This window comes from Malus domestica, chromosome 16, assembly GCF_042453785.1.
Source record: "Malus domestica chromosome 16, GDT2T_hap1".
Lineage (NCBI taxonomy): Eukaryota > Viridiplantae > Streptophyta > Magnoliopsida > Rosales > Rosaceae > Malus > Malus domestica.
The window spans coordinates 37,237,481-37,254,453 of record NC_091676.1 but is presented as its reverse complement, the minus strand read 5'-3'; the positions used below and the strand labels follow the sequence as shown (position 1 = coordinate 37,254,453).

The window sequence follows — 16,973 nt, the reverse complement described above, 5'->3', positions numbered from 1 at the left end:
GGACATATATCGTTTATTGAGATAGTCCTAATTAGTATCTTTGCCATTTGATGTATAAGAGTCATTCATACATCGATTCATTTGTCCTGAAAGGTTTCTTCCAAAGATTGACTTTCAGGGCATATTTCCAATAGTACAGTCATCATAGAAATCTTCTTCTTGTTTGGTTTGCTTTCTTTCTCTCTTGCGAATTTGCTATTTGTTCCACACACACACATGACGCATACACATTAGTTCACACTTCCGCACAACATATTAATCCTGTGAATGCCATGTTGACAAGTTAAAACAAATGATGGTGCATGATGGTGTCCAAAACCCCACTCGACGTAATTTTAATGAATAAACAAATAAAATATTACAAATCAAAACAAGGTTTGACAAACAAAATGAGAAAGGTTAGAAAAAGAATCATGTAATGTACCATTTTCCATCATTCCTTTTCATTGAAGGCATTCAGAACAACTGCTTCCATCATTAGAATTTATGTTGTAATATAATATGTGGATGGCCCACATGAATAGTTTGTTACTATTCATCCAAAGAAAAATCAGATGAATTATTATTCATATGAAGAAAAATGGATGAGTTGCTATTCATGCACAATATTTCACTATTTATTTGAGAAAAGTTTGTAAAGTGAATAGTATTGCTATAGTAATCTTTTGCCTATAAGATGAGAGCATACGGAGAAAGGAAGAAGTGAGAAAGAAAAGAAAGAGATGAGAGAAAAACACATAGAGGAAAGAAAGAGGAGTTATGGAGGAAAGAAGAGAGATGCGGAAGAAATTACCAGTGAGTAAGGCTAGAGAGAAAAGAGAAAATAATGAGAGTTATTTTGTACTCCTATTATTTCAGATAATGAAAGAAAGTATTAGTGCTACCCCGAGGACTTAGGCACAGTTGCCAAACCTCGTAAAAATTGTGCCTTATTTATTTTATTCCACTGCACACATATCATCGACCTTACAACATGTTATCAGCACGAGAAGCTCTCGTGTCGGTGGAAAGCACAATGCCATAAATCCGGTGAAGCACTACCTACCTCTCACCTCTGTTGGCTAGAATCTCACAGATAAGAAAATCTTTTCATTTCATCTTCATATCTCTGTATGACTAATTTTCTTAAAGTAAATATACGTTTGTTTATATAAGTATTATTATTATTATTATTATTATTGGTAGAAAATCTAACAGCCATGTAAACAGCCTCTGAACTTCAACTTGCTAACCTCAGATTGAGATACTTCATTCTTGAAAGTTGTTCGTCCGCCTAGTACCTATAACATATCAAAATTTCAGAAAATTCCAACATTGCAATCATCACAGATGTCTGAAAAACCAACCCAGTTTCCAATTCCGCAAAAAACTGGACAGCCATTTATGAGTATCGATACTCCTTTTTCAGTAGCTCAGATCGAAATTGTTTCTTCACTAAAGTTGTTCGGTATCCTCCTATCCATATCATAATAAAATTTGACCAAATTTAACGGTTTGATCTTCTCATAAGTTGTAAGCACTACTCTTGACTCCAAAACTTATGGGAACCGTTTCAATTTTTTCGAAACTCACCGGTGGAGGAACACCAATTGGGACTTATTGTTACTATTACTTCCTGGGTAACTAAAAGGACAAAAAAAAATGATGAAACAGAAGAAAGTGGCAGACAAAGAACAAAAAAAAGATGGAGACTTAATCATTGTCTTTTCTATTTTGGCATATTTATGTGAATGATGCTGGTTTAAAGCCCTATCACAATTTCTATTTATTTATAGTGGGTGAAATTATTATCCTTTTCCTTAAGCTTTGATATTTATGTGAATGATGCTGAATCAAAGCCCTTGTCACAAGCTTTATTTACTTAAAAGCAATTTATTTACCATGGTTGTAATTATCGCCTATTGCTTTAATTTATTTAGTATACTACATTTTATGATGAGTATATAAAAGGACCCGAAGTTCCTTGATCAAATTAGAACTTGATCCTCATCATATAAAATGATTGGACCGGAAGTTCCACCATTAAAAAAGATCAAACCTGAAGTTCCTTGATCATCATTATATAAAAAAGATCGGACCCAAAGTTCCTTAATCAAATCAAAACCTGAAGTTTTTGAATCAACTGAGAGAATAGCAGTTCCTTAATTAAATTAAAGTGACAGCCATAAGTACCTCAGTCCATAGACTATTAAATGAGGGCCAGAAGTCCCTTGATTCATGTAAATGAGGACCATGAGTTCCTTAATCCATGTACATATTAAGTATGGGCATGAGTTTCAAAAATATGAACCTAAAATGATGTCAATGTTGAGAATAAATTTCGAGTCCATATGAATAATGTTTTGACCTGAAGTTGAAAATATGAATAATGATAAAAACTTGAAGTTCTAACATTTTGTGTAGACATGTGTTATATGTTGTATGAGTTAATTATCGCAATTTTTGTCATACCTAAATTTCTTCTTTTTGGGAATAAGGAAATGTTGAACTTAGCAAAACCCAATTTTGTGACCATCGACATCTTACACAAGAGATACTTTCATGAATTCATAATGCCCGAGAATTCATGTGGAAGCATATGATATTAGAAAACACCTTTGCTTAAAGGCTCATTGATTCATATTAATGAAACCAGAAGTTTCTATTGTTTCTTATATCTAACAAACTGAACCAGAAGTTTCAGGCATGTATAAAACCAGAAGAGAATGAATTTTTCTATATATGTATGTGTGTATATATATATACACAAACATATGTGCATACACATGAGTTACAACTACAAAAACAAACAAATGGGGGGGGGGGCTTCACAAAGGTTGCTCATGTGAAGCCTCAGTACTTGGTATTACCCTAAAAGAATGAGGCACTGGAGATTGATCATGTGACGCCCCAATACTTGGCAAAACACTAGAAGGGGAAGGCATCAGTTGCCTTCGAAATCTAGCCACGAATCTCTGGTGATCACTTTAAATCTGACTTTCAAATTCCTGCAGCTGGTCGAGCTTTCTTTTCATGCTCATCAAGTAAATATTTGCAAGTTTATGTAACTCTTTATTCTCATGCTTGAGCCCTATAATCTCTTGTCTAAGACTTGCCACCTCAGCCATTAATGTTTCGACTTGGTGAGTTCGAGCAAGTAGACATTAGCCCATGTTGGATACAGAAAGAGTCTTGAACAGCCAATTCATCAAACCTCTTTGAAAGTATTCTTTTGTCTTCAGGAGTGAGAAGGTTCCTAACTACTACTGTAGCTATTATATCATCTCTCGTCACAGAGTCTCCAACCGTAAGAGGGTCATTAAAAGACAAAAAAGACGCGGCTCGTGTGTATCTCCTTCGAGACTCAAATCTAAACAAAGGTTGGATGGGCAAGCCATTTTCAGAAATGATGAAAGAAAAGGGTTGGATAGAGTGAAATCTCATAAATACAACATAAATAATTTTCACAGGTGTGCAACCTTCAAAGTGTGCATTTTGAATACAATTGATACCACTATAAAATGAAAGGCAACACCAACACCTATTCAAAAATCGAAGAGACACTGCTTGTTGATTTTCAAAAGCCAGATTTTCCTGAATAAAGTTTGTCAACATTTCTCAGACGCAATCTCAGCTTTCTGGATATCAAGGATAACTCTGTCAAAATATCTCTGGCAAAGTCAAAACGCGTAAAGTTCACTATTCCAACTATACCACTATTACCGACAAGGGTGGGTGACAAGGCCACATCCGCACCACTACCTGCTATTGGGAAATCTCTATATATATCGACCTTCATCCTCCATGGCAAAGAACACCTCCAAAACGCCTAATTCATCTTCTTTGCCAAGAATGCATATGCAACCAAACCTCTCAACATATTAAGTTGTCATTCTCTATGAGAATACCTCTTCAACCAAGTCCCTCAAAATGCCAAACTCATTTTCTCAGTAAGAAACCCCTTTCGATCAAAAAGTTTTACATCAGCATCAAAGTCTTCTACTGTTTTTCTTCAAGAGCGAAAGCATCTCATATCATCAGGGTAGAGAGCAAGAGTATCTCTTATCATGCTCTTTCCCTGTCTTTTCCTTTGCCCTTGCTCTTGCCTACAAGATAAAGATAAAAAAAAAAATCAGTCAGAACCTAAAATCAAACTTCCAGTCAAGAACCAACTAATAATTGGTACGTTGTTGGCTCTTTACACTGAAGCTGCCAAGCATGGATGAGTCACTAAGAAGTGATGGACCATCCAAGGGCAAAGATTGCGCACCACCTCTATTGGGCAAGAGATTGAAGCAGAATGATCAACGATGAGTCCATGGAAGTCTAAAGGAAGAAAATTGGTGGCTAACTGAGTAAATGGAAGACCAAAGTTCAATGATGGGAATCTTATTCACAGCCCCATCAAACTCTACCAGTTTATATCATTCACATGATGTACAAAAGGGTAATGAAAATTACTAATTGATTACAAGTTACAGAAATGCTGCATGGAATGAAGTCTCAGTCAAACTCTCCACGGACTTGGCACTACTAAACTATTGCATGCCCGAAGCATTACAGTTGCCTCATGGATTCAAGTTCCAAAAAGGATAATCCATGGACACGGAAATTTTAATATATTTTATATGCCTGAAGCATGATCGATTTGTAGGTTCCAATGATTCAACTCCTCGGAAGTGGAGATTAAAAATCCAAGCTCTATAATGCTTTAAAGGAGGTTATGATCCAAATTCTCAAACAATTCATCTAAGAAGAGATGATTGTCCTAGAAAAGACAATGTAAAGCCCCTGAAGAGGCAAGGATATCCAAAGTAATGAAATACTTATAAATATGCATGTGCATGCACATGAGAATTATGGGATCAAGAATTGATGATTACCAATGTTAATTTTGGTTTTACATGCTACTAAATTCATTAATGAGTTATGTTGATATTGAGCCACATTCTTTTGTTCGTTGACTAAAAAGAAAAATTATTGGCCAAAATGGAGAAAGGCAATTCCATTACAATTTATTAAGAACGTGGAAAAATGGACCTATAGTACAAATCGCCAAATGATATTGAACCCAAAAGGTTATATGGGCATTTGTAATACGGTGAAATACACTAACATGATATGACACATGGTTCCTAGTTGAAACCTGAAATTGTAATACACTCCTGGAAACATGATTTCTCATTGTGAAGCTTGTTCATTTCAGTAGAGAATTATACATGACCCGAAGCATATCTCCACAAGTAAATCCCTCAAGTATACATGAAAGCAAGTTGCTTTGTATAAATTCCAAAGGAGAATGTGTCATGAAGTGTAGAAAATCCCTGAAGGATTCAAATTGCTTGAAGAAAGCCCTAGAAGGGTAAAGCATAAATTATGAGGAAAACTAATGAAAAGGGCTTCAAAACTTTAAGTTTTAACCAAAAAACGCCTACTAACTTTATTTAATAATAAGGACAAGAGAAAAAAAATACATAACAAAAGTTTGATCCAGGCTTGTCGCTGTACAAAGAATAACTTCCCACTCAAAGAAGGCAGCAGAGAGTAGGCTTTCAGCATTGCTATAAACCTCCTGAAAGCAGAATAAATTAATTGGAACAACTAAATAAAATGTATAGCCAGGACGTACAATAGTCTTTGGAACTAACTTATTGCTCTGATATCAAAAGAGGAGAAGCCAACTAATTGGCCGAATGGGCCATATGAGCAGTCAAGAAAAAGGTAGACTGACTTCCATTTTGCATTAAATCAGCATCAGCTGGATTCTTAAATGCTGGTCTCATAGTTGAAAGAAGCAGAGCATCCGTCTCTTTTTTTTCCACTCCATGTAAAACCTGAAATCATTCATCAGCAGAATGTAAGTATATTCACTAACAAACACCACTAAGGATGTGCAACACAATAGAACATCCACCATCAAAAAGGTGATGCCCTTGAGGGCTTCGATGGTTCCCTCTTCTCCATTGGGCATGAATTCGCCACAGCCATCTGTAGCAGTCTCTCCTATGGCTGCTGCATAGTTCTTGAGGCACTCTTTGTAGTAAGTTTTCATAAACAGTGTCGTAAGTTTCATAAATAGTGTTGTAAGTTTTCATAAGTGGTGTAGTAAGTTTCATAAACAGTGTCCTAAGTTTCATAAATAATGTAATAAGTTTCATAAACAGTGTATTGTGAGTCTGCAAGTCAGATTTTTTGTCCTTTTTTTTTTAAATTATGTCTTTTTCATTAAAATTTAAGTTTTTTTGTCCTTTTTATTAAAATTTAAGGGTTTTTAATTAAAATTTAAGTCTTTTTAATTAAATAAAGTTATAGTATGGTTTTTTATTAAAATAAACTTAGCCCGAGCTGTAACATCCCACATCGCCCAGTGGAGTGATCCTTAAATGTATTCCCATCCCTACCTAGCACGAGACATTTTGGGACCTCACTGACTTCGGGTTCTGTAGGAACTCCAAAGTTAAGCGAGAAGGATGCCATAGCACTCCCAGGATGGGTGACCCACTAGGAAGTTGCTCGTAAGTTCCCAAAAACGAACCCGTGAGGGAATGGTAAGCTCAAAGCGGACAATATCATGCTACGGTAGTGGAACAGGCCCGAGATGTGGTGGACCCGGGCTGGGATGTGACACAAGCCCTTTTCATGAAAGTTCCCTAAATTATGTACTCAATACCAATTAATGGTATAAATTGCCTTAATGAGTACTTTCATTATGATATTGTTGCAATACATTGAATCTCTTGCAAGAGTTGATATTAGATTGGAACTCTTGAAGAGTCTAGAAAGATTATGAAGTGTTGAAAGGAATATTGTCTCGAGCTACAGATCGAACAATATGTCAACACAAATCTTATCCAAAATGTTTATGGTATTAAAAAATCATATGGTTTGAAGATTATGAGTTGAATACTCAAATGATTAACCAATATTTAGACACTACGAAAGATCATTCATCCTCGTGAGGGAAATGATGAATTGATATTTGGTCCAGAAGTACCATATCTTAGTAAGGTATGTGCCTTACTATATTTAGTACAATACACTGAGTCAGATGTTACATTTCCTATGAAGCACAATACCAACATATGGTATTAGAATGAAGTAAAGTTTATATTTTGATAACTCCAAGAAATTATAGACATGTACTTATTCTATTCCAAAGAACTCAATAATAGCCATGGTCTTATTGGGCAACCAAAAATCTGAATATCTCTCTAGCCTGCATACAAATCTCTCTCAGAAATGATTTGTATTTACATATGGAAATAAATTGATCCTACAACAATCAAGGAAGCAACATTCATTGCCACATCTTCATATCTCTCAAAAATACAGGAGTTCGGTTAAAACCTGTGGCCATTAAAAATTGGAGCACATGTGAACCACCTTCAAAAGCAAACATTCCAACTATCATGAATGGTATCAAATTACATTAACATAGTAATCAGTCAAATTAAAGAATTCAAAATCAGGGAGAGATACTCATCAAGGGGAAGCATTGAAAACATATCAAGATTTTAACGAGGCAACAAAAATTGACGTATGGCCATCAAAGGGAGTGTTGTAATATAATATGTGGATGGCCCACATGAATAGTTCATTACTTTTCATCCAACGAAAAATCAGATGGATTATTATTCATACGAAGAAAAAGAGATGGGTTACTATTCATGCATAGTATTTCACTATTTATTTGAGGAAAGGTTGTAAAGTGAATTGTTTTGCTATAATAATCTTTTGCCTATAAGATGAGAGTAGGGCTGGGCAAACGGGTCCTGGACCCGTGGGTCGAGGTAGGTACAGATATTGTAAATTCAAAACGAGGCAGGGCGGGTACAAATTTTAGAGAAAACAGGCCCTCGGCCCAAATCGTTTCCCCCGTTCATTATAGGGAGATAAATCTCCACCGTTTATTTCTTAGGTTATGTAGAATTCTCGAGACTTCACTCTCAGGCCTCTCGACTTCTCCCTCACGATCTCTTTCTCCTAAACTTACACTCCGTCCCCGTCTTCGTCGATCGAGGTCCATCCTACCCACCACTTGACCACCATCTCCGGCGTCGATCGAGGTCCCTCCCACCCGCCATCAGGACTAGTTTGTCGATGTTAAGAATTTAAGGTCAATGAGCCCCTTGTTGCAATCTTGCTGCCAACTTTTAAAAAGCCCAGATTGGTTTTGATTTAGGTTTCTCGAGGGTTTTGGGATTTTGTTTGGGGATGTTTGGTTTTTTATGGGGTATTGGGGGAATTTTTTGATATGGGTTTTGGTTTGGGGCGTATTTTTGATGTGGGATTTGCTTGATTTTCTAATAGGATTTATGTGATTGTATAGATCCCCCACTCCCAGATTACCCACTCCCAGAATATTGAACTTGAGCACTTTACGGTCACACATTCATGACAAGAGATTGGAGTCTTGTTCTTCCTGTCCCTTACCAAGTATTCCATTTTGTTAATATTGATTTATTCTTTTGGTTTTAGATCGAGATAGTACTTGGGAAGTCAAAAGACTTTGATGACTTGATGGCCATTGCAGCTGCGGAGGAGCAAAGCTGAAAAAGGTTGCTTGTTTGGGGCTTCTCTTACAGTACCAGTTGTTCAAGACCATCGTTAACACCGTCACCAACCATTTCGTCGAAGAAGATCACCCTCAAGAGCTCGGATGTCAAGTCGTTCGAGGTTGAGGAGGCGGTGGCGCTAGAGTCGTAGACCATCAAGCACATGATCAAGGATGATTGCGCCGACCATCAACCTGGATTTGGAACTGGGTTCTGGAGCTCTGTATCAAAATCAGAAGAAAAAAAAAAAAAAAAAAAGTAGTGAGGACCCGTTGTACCGACCCAAACCGGCTCGTTTCAAACAGACCCGGTTAGGTCCAGTTCCTGTTTTAAAATCTGTTGTACCCACCCCAGATCGGCCCATTTCTTTTAAACTCCGGTCCGGTCCAGTTCCTTCAAAATTGGGCCGGCCCGGCCTGTGCCCAACCCTAGATAAGAGCATACGGAGGAAGGAAGAAAAGAGATGAGAAAAACATATAGAGGAAATATGGAGGACGTACGCACACTTGCCCCGAGGACGTACGCACACTTGCCGAATCTCGTAAATATTGTGTCTTATTTATTTTATTCCACTGCACACATATTGTCAACTTTACAACAATTTAGAATTTTTTTTTATTATTTTTTTGAATTTTCGTTTTTAGTAAAAATAACATATGAACCACAATTATGTAATAAGAAAAATAGGGAATAACATGACCTTGGACAAAGGCCTCTTCATTATTGACAAAAAATCTCCATTTGCTGGTATGAATGCCCACTTTTTCCACCACTCATATCTCCATTTGCTTCTAAATCTAATAGTCCATATTTCGAGCGTTTAAAACCTCCTTCGACAGCCCCAAAAACAGTACAATAAACATTGACAAACCCTTTGTCGATCTTCAACCAATACATCCTATACACGCAAGCTCCGTTCATCAGAATGCCCAAATCTTGAGGCAACAAAACCATATCCTCCCACAACTGCAACGAGTACGCAAAGAACCATGATAAAGAACTGGAAGTTTGCAAGCAACTCACCCCGGACCTCACTGTCGACAGAATGACATGAGACCATATCATCCTTGAGCCCACAACCATCTGGCATCATGGGGCCATAGAGAGTGAACGCAGTCTGATAAAACCAGAGGCCTTGGAGAGTTATGCCAATACCGCTACATAAATCAATTGGAAAGCTGGTTGGTAAGAGGGCTCCGGCAACAGAGGATACTATGCAAAGCCCGATTAGGAGGACAAGGAGGATGTGGTAATACCCCTCAAGGCCTTTATGAGTTGTTGAGTGAAAGTAGAAAAGAAGGTACTCTGCACAGAATGCTGTAGCAGCAATCAGACAAAGAGCGCCTTCGGGCATCGGAAGAAATCTAATTGCAAGACAATAAAGGAGAAAGAAAAAAAATTAGCTATACTACAAGATTATTCCATAACAGACCCAAAAATAGTGTTGGACGGTTAAAATTAACAATCAATAAAAAATTGTGCAAAAAGCACCCCTCCTATGGCAACAATGTCAAAATAACTGCCGCAATGTATCAATATTGAACTGTAGTCTCCAACATTAAAATGTAAACAACAAATCATATAATAAAAAGAAACGCAACAAGAAGCTAAAGGCCTAATGTAAATAATGCTTGAGAAGAACATCCTCAGCCGCCTAATGAGGTGTTTAAACTGTAAACCGCAATCCTACTGGTGTGCAGCAATAATATAGCAACAAATCATATAATTCTGCTACACTCTCGCAGAAATGGAGTCAATCTGAAGGCAAAAACAGGCTGCTGCAAATTATCATGGACCTGGGTTCTACTGCAGCTTCTTCAGCTCATCCTCGATTAGCAAGAGCTTCTAGAAATCTGGAAATGAAGGTTCCTTGAACCTTTGCTACAAGTGGGGGCCCAACTAGAAATCCCCTATCAGAGAAAAAAAATAGAGAACTTCAAAGCATATTTCTCAGCTTAAGGTTACAGCCTAATACCAACATGGGAAAATGATCCGACATAAATGGAGGCAAGAAATTCACGTAGCTATAGGAAAATCTATGCAGAGCAGAGATCTTCTAAATAAGACTCCTTGATGCAATCCCCCAAGAGTGCAATCCCAGCACTGATTCAACCAGCAACTATTTCGCTAAAGCCTCTAACTTCATTGTAAGCCTCGACTGAATGTCTTGGAATTGGCTGCATTGGTCAGAATCACCATGCTTTGAAAACCTCATGGTTAAATGATTCCAGCCAATCTGAATCTTCCCAGACTGTGACTACCCTAGTTATTCATAGAGTAATCCAAATAAAACTTTTAGAACTGACATCTGCATTAACCAATCTCACCCCAGTTTCAACAATATAAACTAAATCAGGATTTTGAGCAGCAATAAGCTTTCTCATATCCATCAGCTTAGGGTAGAAATAAAACCCCTCACGTTCCAACAAGCAAACTGGACTATGGAAAGGGAGATGGGACTTGGACCTGACCAAAGAATAACATTTTGGATGCCCTTACCAACTGCAATTCCAGAAAACACAAATGATATCACCAGATAGCTCTCTCTTTATTTGTAAACATTTTCAATGCTTTTGACTCTGAATTATCCTGGTGAGTAAATACAAAACTTTGGCATGTCTGTTGAAATATATTTAAGTTTCATGAGTTAAAAGTACTACTTACGTCAACATTTTATAAATTCTTAGGAATTCATAATCAACAATGTTCGCAATATTTAATGTCTGAGATTGCAGGCAATTATAAACGGATCAGACATTTCATAATGTGCACAACCAAAAGCTCAAGGGCAACTACCTGGAGCAACAAAAAAATGTCAGACACAAACAGTTGTTTCACTCTCTTAAAGCAAGTTTTTCCTATTACAAACTTGAATTTATGGAAATGATCTGACATTCCAGAACAGTTCTCAGGAATTTGACTGTGAGCAGCATTTGAGAACTTTTTTAGTACATTAGGATCACTTAGCAATGGTAGCCATTCACTTTTTAATTTGGCCCTCTTTTCCATTTGCACAGAGGAACTCGAAGCCAACTGAGTTACACAGAACTGAGTAGGGGGTTCAAGTTTTACTAAAGTCTGACAAGGAAAATACTAAATATGTGAAATTCTTAGTTTGGGTATATGGACTTAATAAAAAAACCAGTAACAGTCATGACAAATTATGTCAAACCAATATCAACAAAATAATAAAAACAGTAACAAACCTAGGCACAAAACCAGATGATCCAAATAGATCCCTATATAAATGCAGCTCCTTATTCACTTCCTATGGAATTTTATTTCCCCACCCAATATAAACAGTTGCAAAAGCCATCTCAATGTGCAAGTACTATGACTTCTACAGATTTGATTGCTAGTGAGTTTCTATAAATGCCATCAAAATTGAAATCTTTACGTTGCCAAAGAAACAGAGGAAGCCTAGATACAAAGGCCTCTTAGTCCTAGCTGCAAAAAGGAATAAACTTTTAGATGTGACCTCATTTTGTTATTTTGTTTTCGGTGCAATTGAAACATCCACTTGAGTAGGTCAACAATGCATCACTCTTAATCAAGCAGAGCAGCTAGTTCATCAGTCTCAAAAGTTTAAAATCCAAAAATCGATGGATTTATTGCTAATTATCTAATCCTAGACTTTTCCGAAGAATCAAACAAGATTGTTAAACAAGATGACATAAAAACAAAGAAACTGGCAATCAAGAAAATCAAATGAGAATGATCATACCTTGTCTCCTGTGAGATCAGGGTGATAACCCCAAAGATAAAGAACATTAGAAGCATCCCCGAGTGCTCGAAATCATTCATGTGATGAGGGTTCAAGACTCCATTAACAAAGAACTTGAGATGGGTCGAATACAAAAGCTCAATACACATATCAATGAAAGCACCAACTGCTATAAGATAAAGCTCAAAATACTTAAGCCTCCCATCAACACCGGGAACCGGGTTCCATACATGTACCCTAAAGGACTTGGGGTTGGATACATATCTCACCAGCGAGCGCCATACGTGCCACACCCCAATAACCAAAAACAATGTCCCTGGCAGAACATGACCTGGGAAAGAACCCATCTTTCTTGGTGTATGGATATATCTATATATCTATATCTGTATATCTATATGCACCAATCAATGTCCCTGTCTATCTGAGATTTCCCTTTATTTTTTGGTCAATATCTCCCTGAGAATTCAATCTGCAACCCCTTTTGTCTTGTCCGACAAAACCAATAACCCCCTTTTAAGGAAAAACACTTTGAATTTCTTTTTCTGTCTGCGGCAGGCTGATGAAATTTTCCAAGTTTCCAAGTTTCCCAGAAAGCAAATTGTTGAAGGTCAAGATCCTTAAATGGATATGAAACAAGGAAAACAAGAAAAAGTGTCGCCAGTAAGTCAAACTTAGCAGCTGAAAAGAACACCAACTAGGATTTGCGAGTAAATAAATACAAAAACATTAATAAATAAATAAATAAAAACAAGATCAAGGCTGTAAAAAAATGGAAATTTACACAAAAACCAGCATTTTTTACATGAAAACTGCATCAGAATTTAGAGTACCAGCTAAGAAAGTGGAAGTTGATTGGCGTGTAAAGGGAAATCATGACGATATTATTAGAGAAAAAAAGAAAAGAAATCGACCTACTTGTGATACTAATTAGCGTATGATTGATTCATCAAAGGGTTTTGCTTTTTGCAGGCCCAAAAGGCAGAGAGAGTGAGCGAGCGAGTGTAAAATGTCTGCCGAAAATGTGACGATGACGATGATGATGATGGGTGGAGCGGTGGAGCCGTGGAGGTGGTGGGGATCCAAATTCCAAACGCAAAAAGCCAATGGCAACGGGAATTGTTAAGCCGATTAACTGTTTTCACGTGAGTCCTTCCCGGTGGGTCCATCTTAGATCTACACCGTCGGTCTGGCCAATTTCTACTTGTGTAAAAATACGAAATGCTCATGTTTTTTATGACTATTTTGCCCCTATTTTACTACTTCTTCTCTTTTGTTTTTTCTCCCCACTAGCACAGTATAATGACGAAATGCCCCTATTTGTCTTGCGTGGGACCATCATTTTTCAGGCCGGATAGGAAACCGCAACAAAAGATACTTTACCGAATACAAAAAATTTAAATTTTTTGGCTAGACCGTTTCTCCTCGTGAGCTCGTCCCTTCTCTGCCCTTAGATCTTCGTCTGCATGAATAGCCCGCACCTTAGAAACGCGAGAAAAATCACCTACATCTTGGCACGGCAGAGGCACACTTGCGGCTAGGCCAAATGGAGGAAGACCACCTATACCTTGGCCTGATGGCAGAGAAAATCTGCCACGGCCTGTTGGTGGGCCACCACCATGACCGGATGACGGTGACCCACGAGACTGTCGTTTAACATCGGATAGAGTGAGAGTCATTTCCGAAAGCTACAGTTGGAATTTCAATTTGCATCCTACACGAGTAGATTACCTCCATATCTTGTTAATATTGCATTCTACACGAGTAGTAAATCCATGAGACTTTTGACAAGAAAATGTTATATACATATCTCACAGTGACTGACTGAAGATTAAGTTTCTGTACTTGAGAATGCTTCATAACATCTTAGAATCGTACTGTATAATCCTAAACGCTCGCTCAGGCCGATGGAAGAATATCTAAAGCAACTTCCTTGAGCGACGGCATGGCTTCCTGCTGATGCAAACAGACGTATCCGTTCCTTACCTTTCTGAGGACTTTCCATGGACCTGGGTAGCTCCTAAATGTAGCATAACAAGATAACACGAACAAAAGGTAAATAAAGTATTGATATGTATCTCACTCTCACACAAACAAATTCATTATCAGTGTCAGTAGCTAGCAAACCTAAAAAGGGTCCCTCCGTGGCGTCCCTTAAAATTGTGAATGTAGTACACAGTCTCCATAAATGGAAATAGGCTCTTGGAAAGTGCAGCGAGCTTCGGGTAGAAGAAGGGCGGATAATCTTTATTTCGTTTCAAGAAAAACTGTCGTACGTGTAACCGAAAAGGTCACCAATGGTTTCAAGGTTTATGCATCAAGCTTGAGTAAATGAACAAGTAATGCAATTTATATTTGAAGGGTGAATGCATTCCATCTGAAATTAGCAAAGGATACATCCAGATCTTATACGGTCAAGTTCCCCATTGAAAATAATCAGTTTCCTGGAAGTGTTCTGAACAGCTTCTCTGTAAAGTTCTTCGACCACAAGCATTTCTGAATGGCAAGAAATTAATTCAAACATTGATTAATGGTTGCAAGGATGCTAATGTAGAATTTATTCAGAATGTCGAGTGTCGTGAACGGAAATGGTCCATGGTACGCGCATCCAGTGACATCAAGTGAGATATATAAATGAAAATATAATGGAACAAAAAATTCAACTGAAGGAGCTACCGGTGACATTAAAATACGGATAGGCAGCAAGGAAGAGTTCATCTTCTGGCTTCACACGGTCTATCATTTTCACTTTCTCCACAAAACCAAAGTCCTCAAAGAATGATGGCTTTGTCAGATAGTCCAACTTAAAGGAAGCACCATCAAATATTGATTCTCTTGCAAATTTAACTTCGTTGGCCTCGGGAAAAAACTGAAAGCTTTCATCAAACCGTTAATATATTTACTTAAAATCTCAGTACCTAAAAAGATAAACGAGGGAAAGGAACAAATAGAGTAGGTAGGCAACTCAGAGTTCTGCATCATAGCAAGGGACTACAGATTTTTTTGTTTAATTTATCATACCACTTTATAGTAGTTTCGCCTTATTTGGTTTAGCCGTTTAGGGAATTGCGTATTTTTCAGTTAGATGTTTTGGTTCTTAGATCTTTTGCTTTTTATTTAGTGCGGAACAACGAGCCCATTACAGTCCCCTAAATCTGAAACTAGAGTTATTTGTCTTGAGAAAGAAAGAAAAAAGGTCAAAGATGAAGGAACTTACTATTCTCGTCTGTCTAGCTTTCTCTGGAACTATTAAACGGTTGCAAAATTCTCGAATTAACTGCATACTTTCTGTCATTTCTATTCCTCCTTCACCATCCCCTAAAATGCGTTTCATAAATTAAGAAGCTATACATAATGCAACTCACTTGGAACGAACTATAAACATATATCAGCTGGCGGAAGGAACCTGGTACGGATTCAAGTCCGGACGTAGGGAACTCAATCTCCTGCAGAAGAAGAGAGTTGTTGATCATATAATAAGACCGTACAACTGTTGTTAGATCGAATTTTTCCACAAGTAATTACGCCATCCTAACTCACCATCAACTGCTTGTTATCCTTCACAGCCAATTCAGTTGCATTTCGGGCCTGGTAATTATCATGTAGCCCAAGAAAAAACTTAGCACCAAATAGCGGTAATAAATCAGAAACCAAGGGCACGCCTGATGAGTGATGCCTATCACACGAAGTAGAATACTCAAAGCGTACGTACGAGAGTAGAGAGGGGCAGAGAGAGTGAGATAGAGATGCTGCTTTTGATATGCTAAAGTACATATTAACCCGAGTTCCGAATAGATTTCAAATTAAATAATTTATACAAGTGGCATGCCTATTTGAATATCAAGAAGGTAAAGTCCAGAAGCTAAGGGTTCACAAATTCATAATCAAGAGTTGTGCAATCTACATCAAAATAGATAATCCGAACGAGAAACGATAAACACAAACCATTTTTATCCTCTACAAATCTCTCTTTGTTTCTTGTCTCCGGATTGAATAAATCAAATAGAAAAACTGACAGGATTAAACACGGGTCCATAGGGGGTAAAAAATGGTGTGCGGTTATCATTTTCCGACCCTAATATATATTAAAAATTGTTCAGAACACGAAGGCACATTGTAGATTAGAAAGAGTAGAAGGTGAATTACTTGTTCAATGAGCTCAGAATAGTCGCTAGGAAATGACACATCAAGCCCAACCGAACTTGTCTCCATATCCCCCGAAGCCGAATTCCTCACGAATTTGAGGTTTCTGGAGACAGTTTGCGCAGCCATTTTGCGGGTGACCAAATTCCCATAGGATTTTGGCGGCAAATGGTTCTTGCAAGTATACGTGCAAAGAGAAAGAGGCAGTGACTGTGAGTGGACATTTTTGAAAGGTAAGGGAATACGAAAGATGAAATAATTACCTTGCCATTGCCACTGGGAAGAGAAGGGGCCGCAAACGGAACTTTAGAGGCAGTTACGATGTCCGACAACGGCATTTTTCATCGATCAGAAGTATTAGTCCAACAAACAGGAAGGAGAGAGAGAGCGCGCCCCGTATCTCCGTTCAGACTTTGAAGGCGCCACAACGTTTACACGTGGTGGAGATAATCTAATCAGCAGCTGTTTGATTGGACAATAATACCTCATGACGATTATGTCCTCTCTTGTAAGGATCAGACTCTGATTGGACACAAGTTTTTTAATTTTCATTTTAAATTTTCGAAAGCGGATCG

At 37.8% G+C, this 16,973-nt stretch overlaps 2 protein-coding genes and 1 long non-coding RNA gene across 6 annotated transcripts; 1 reads left to right on the top strand and 2 right to left on the bottom strand.

Annotated features, from left to right (window-relative positions):
* Positions 1–7,807: 7,807 nt before the first annotated feature.
* Positions 7,808–8,887, top strand: LOC114822864 (uncharacterized). The gene is made up of 2 exons (XR_003771046.2): positions 7,808–8,095; positions 8,458–8,887. It is a non-coding gene; the product is annotated as an uncharacterized lncRNA (long non-coding RNA).
* A 184-nt stretch (positions 8,888–9,071) lies between these two features.
* Positions 9,072–13,441, bottom strand: LOC114822863 (uncharacterized). 2 transcript variants are annotated; one of them, XM_029097997.2, is made up of 3 exons: positions 13,174–13,441; positions 12,259–12,874; positions 9,072–9,898 (listed from the first exon to the last, which is right to left on the bottom strand). In XM_029097997.2, exons 2-3 carry the CDS (start codon positions 12,603–12,605, stop codon positions 9,433–9,435), a joined length of 813 nt encoding a protein of 270 aa, XP_028953830.1. In that variant the 5' UTR covers positions 12,606–12,874; positions 13,174–13,441; the 3' UTR covers positions 9,072–9,432. The 2 variants fall into 2 exon arrangements, with proteins under 2 accessions (XP_028953830.1, XP_070671958.1); XM_070815857.1 differs by having other exon boundaries at positions 13,170–13,398.
* A 508-nt stretch (positions 13,442–13,949) lies between these two features.
* Positions 13,950–16,867, bottom strand: LOC114822862 (protein LPA3). Of its 3 annotated transcripts, none has more exons than XM_029097992.2 (9): positions 16,662–16,867; positions 16,402–16,572; positions 15,796–15,843; positions 15,662–15,701; positions 15,473–15,573; positions 14,932–15,124; positions 14,653–14,751; positions 14,383–14,500; positions 13,950–14,275 (listed from the first exon to the last, which is right to left on the bottom strand). In XM_029097992.2, the coding sequence occupies exons 1-9, from the start codon at positions 16,734–16,736 to the stop codon at positions 14,155–14,157; spliced, it is 966 nt and encodes a 321-aa protein (XP_028953825.1). In that variant the 5' UTR covers positions 16,737–16,867; the 3' UTR covers positions 13,950–14,154. The 3 variants fall into 3 exon arrangements, with proteins under 3 accessions (XP_028953825.1, XP_070671957.1, XP_028953827.1); XM_070815856.1 differs by having other exon boundaries at positions 15,796–15,931; positions 16,662–16,824; XM_029097994.2 differs by lacking the exon at positions 16,662–16,867 and having other exon boundaries at positions 15,796–15,931; positions 16,402–16,588.
* Positions 16,868–16,973: the final 106 nt, after the last annotated feature.

What these genes read in the sequence shown, in the direction of transcription:
- LOC114822862 (XM_029097992.2), bottom strand. Translation starts at nt 16,736, where the DNA reads ATGCCGTTGTCGGACATCGTAACTGCCTCTAAAGTTCCGTTTGCGGCC. An exon ending in TTCCCAGTGGCAATGGCAAG is followed by an intron (nt 16,573 to 16,661) that starts GTAATTATTTCA and finishes TATACTTGCAAG; the next exon opens with AACCATTTGCCGCCAAAATC. An exon ending in TGACCGTATAAGATCTGGAT is followed by an intron (nt 14,501 to 14,652) that starts GTATCCTTTGCT and finishes AACGAAATAAAG; the next exon opens with ATTATCCGCCCTTCTTCTAC.
- LOC114822863 (XM_029097997.2), bottom strand. Translation starts at nt 12,605, where the DNA reads ATGGGTTCTTTCCCAGGTCATGTTCTGCCAGGGACATTGTTTTTGGTT. An exon ending in CTGATCTCACAGGAGACAAG is followed by an intron (nt 9,899 to 12,258) that starts GTATGATCATTC and finishes TCTTGCAATTAG; the next exon opens with ATTTCTTCCGATGCCCGAAG.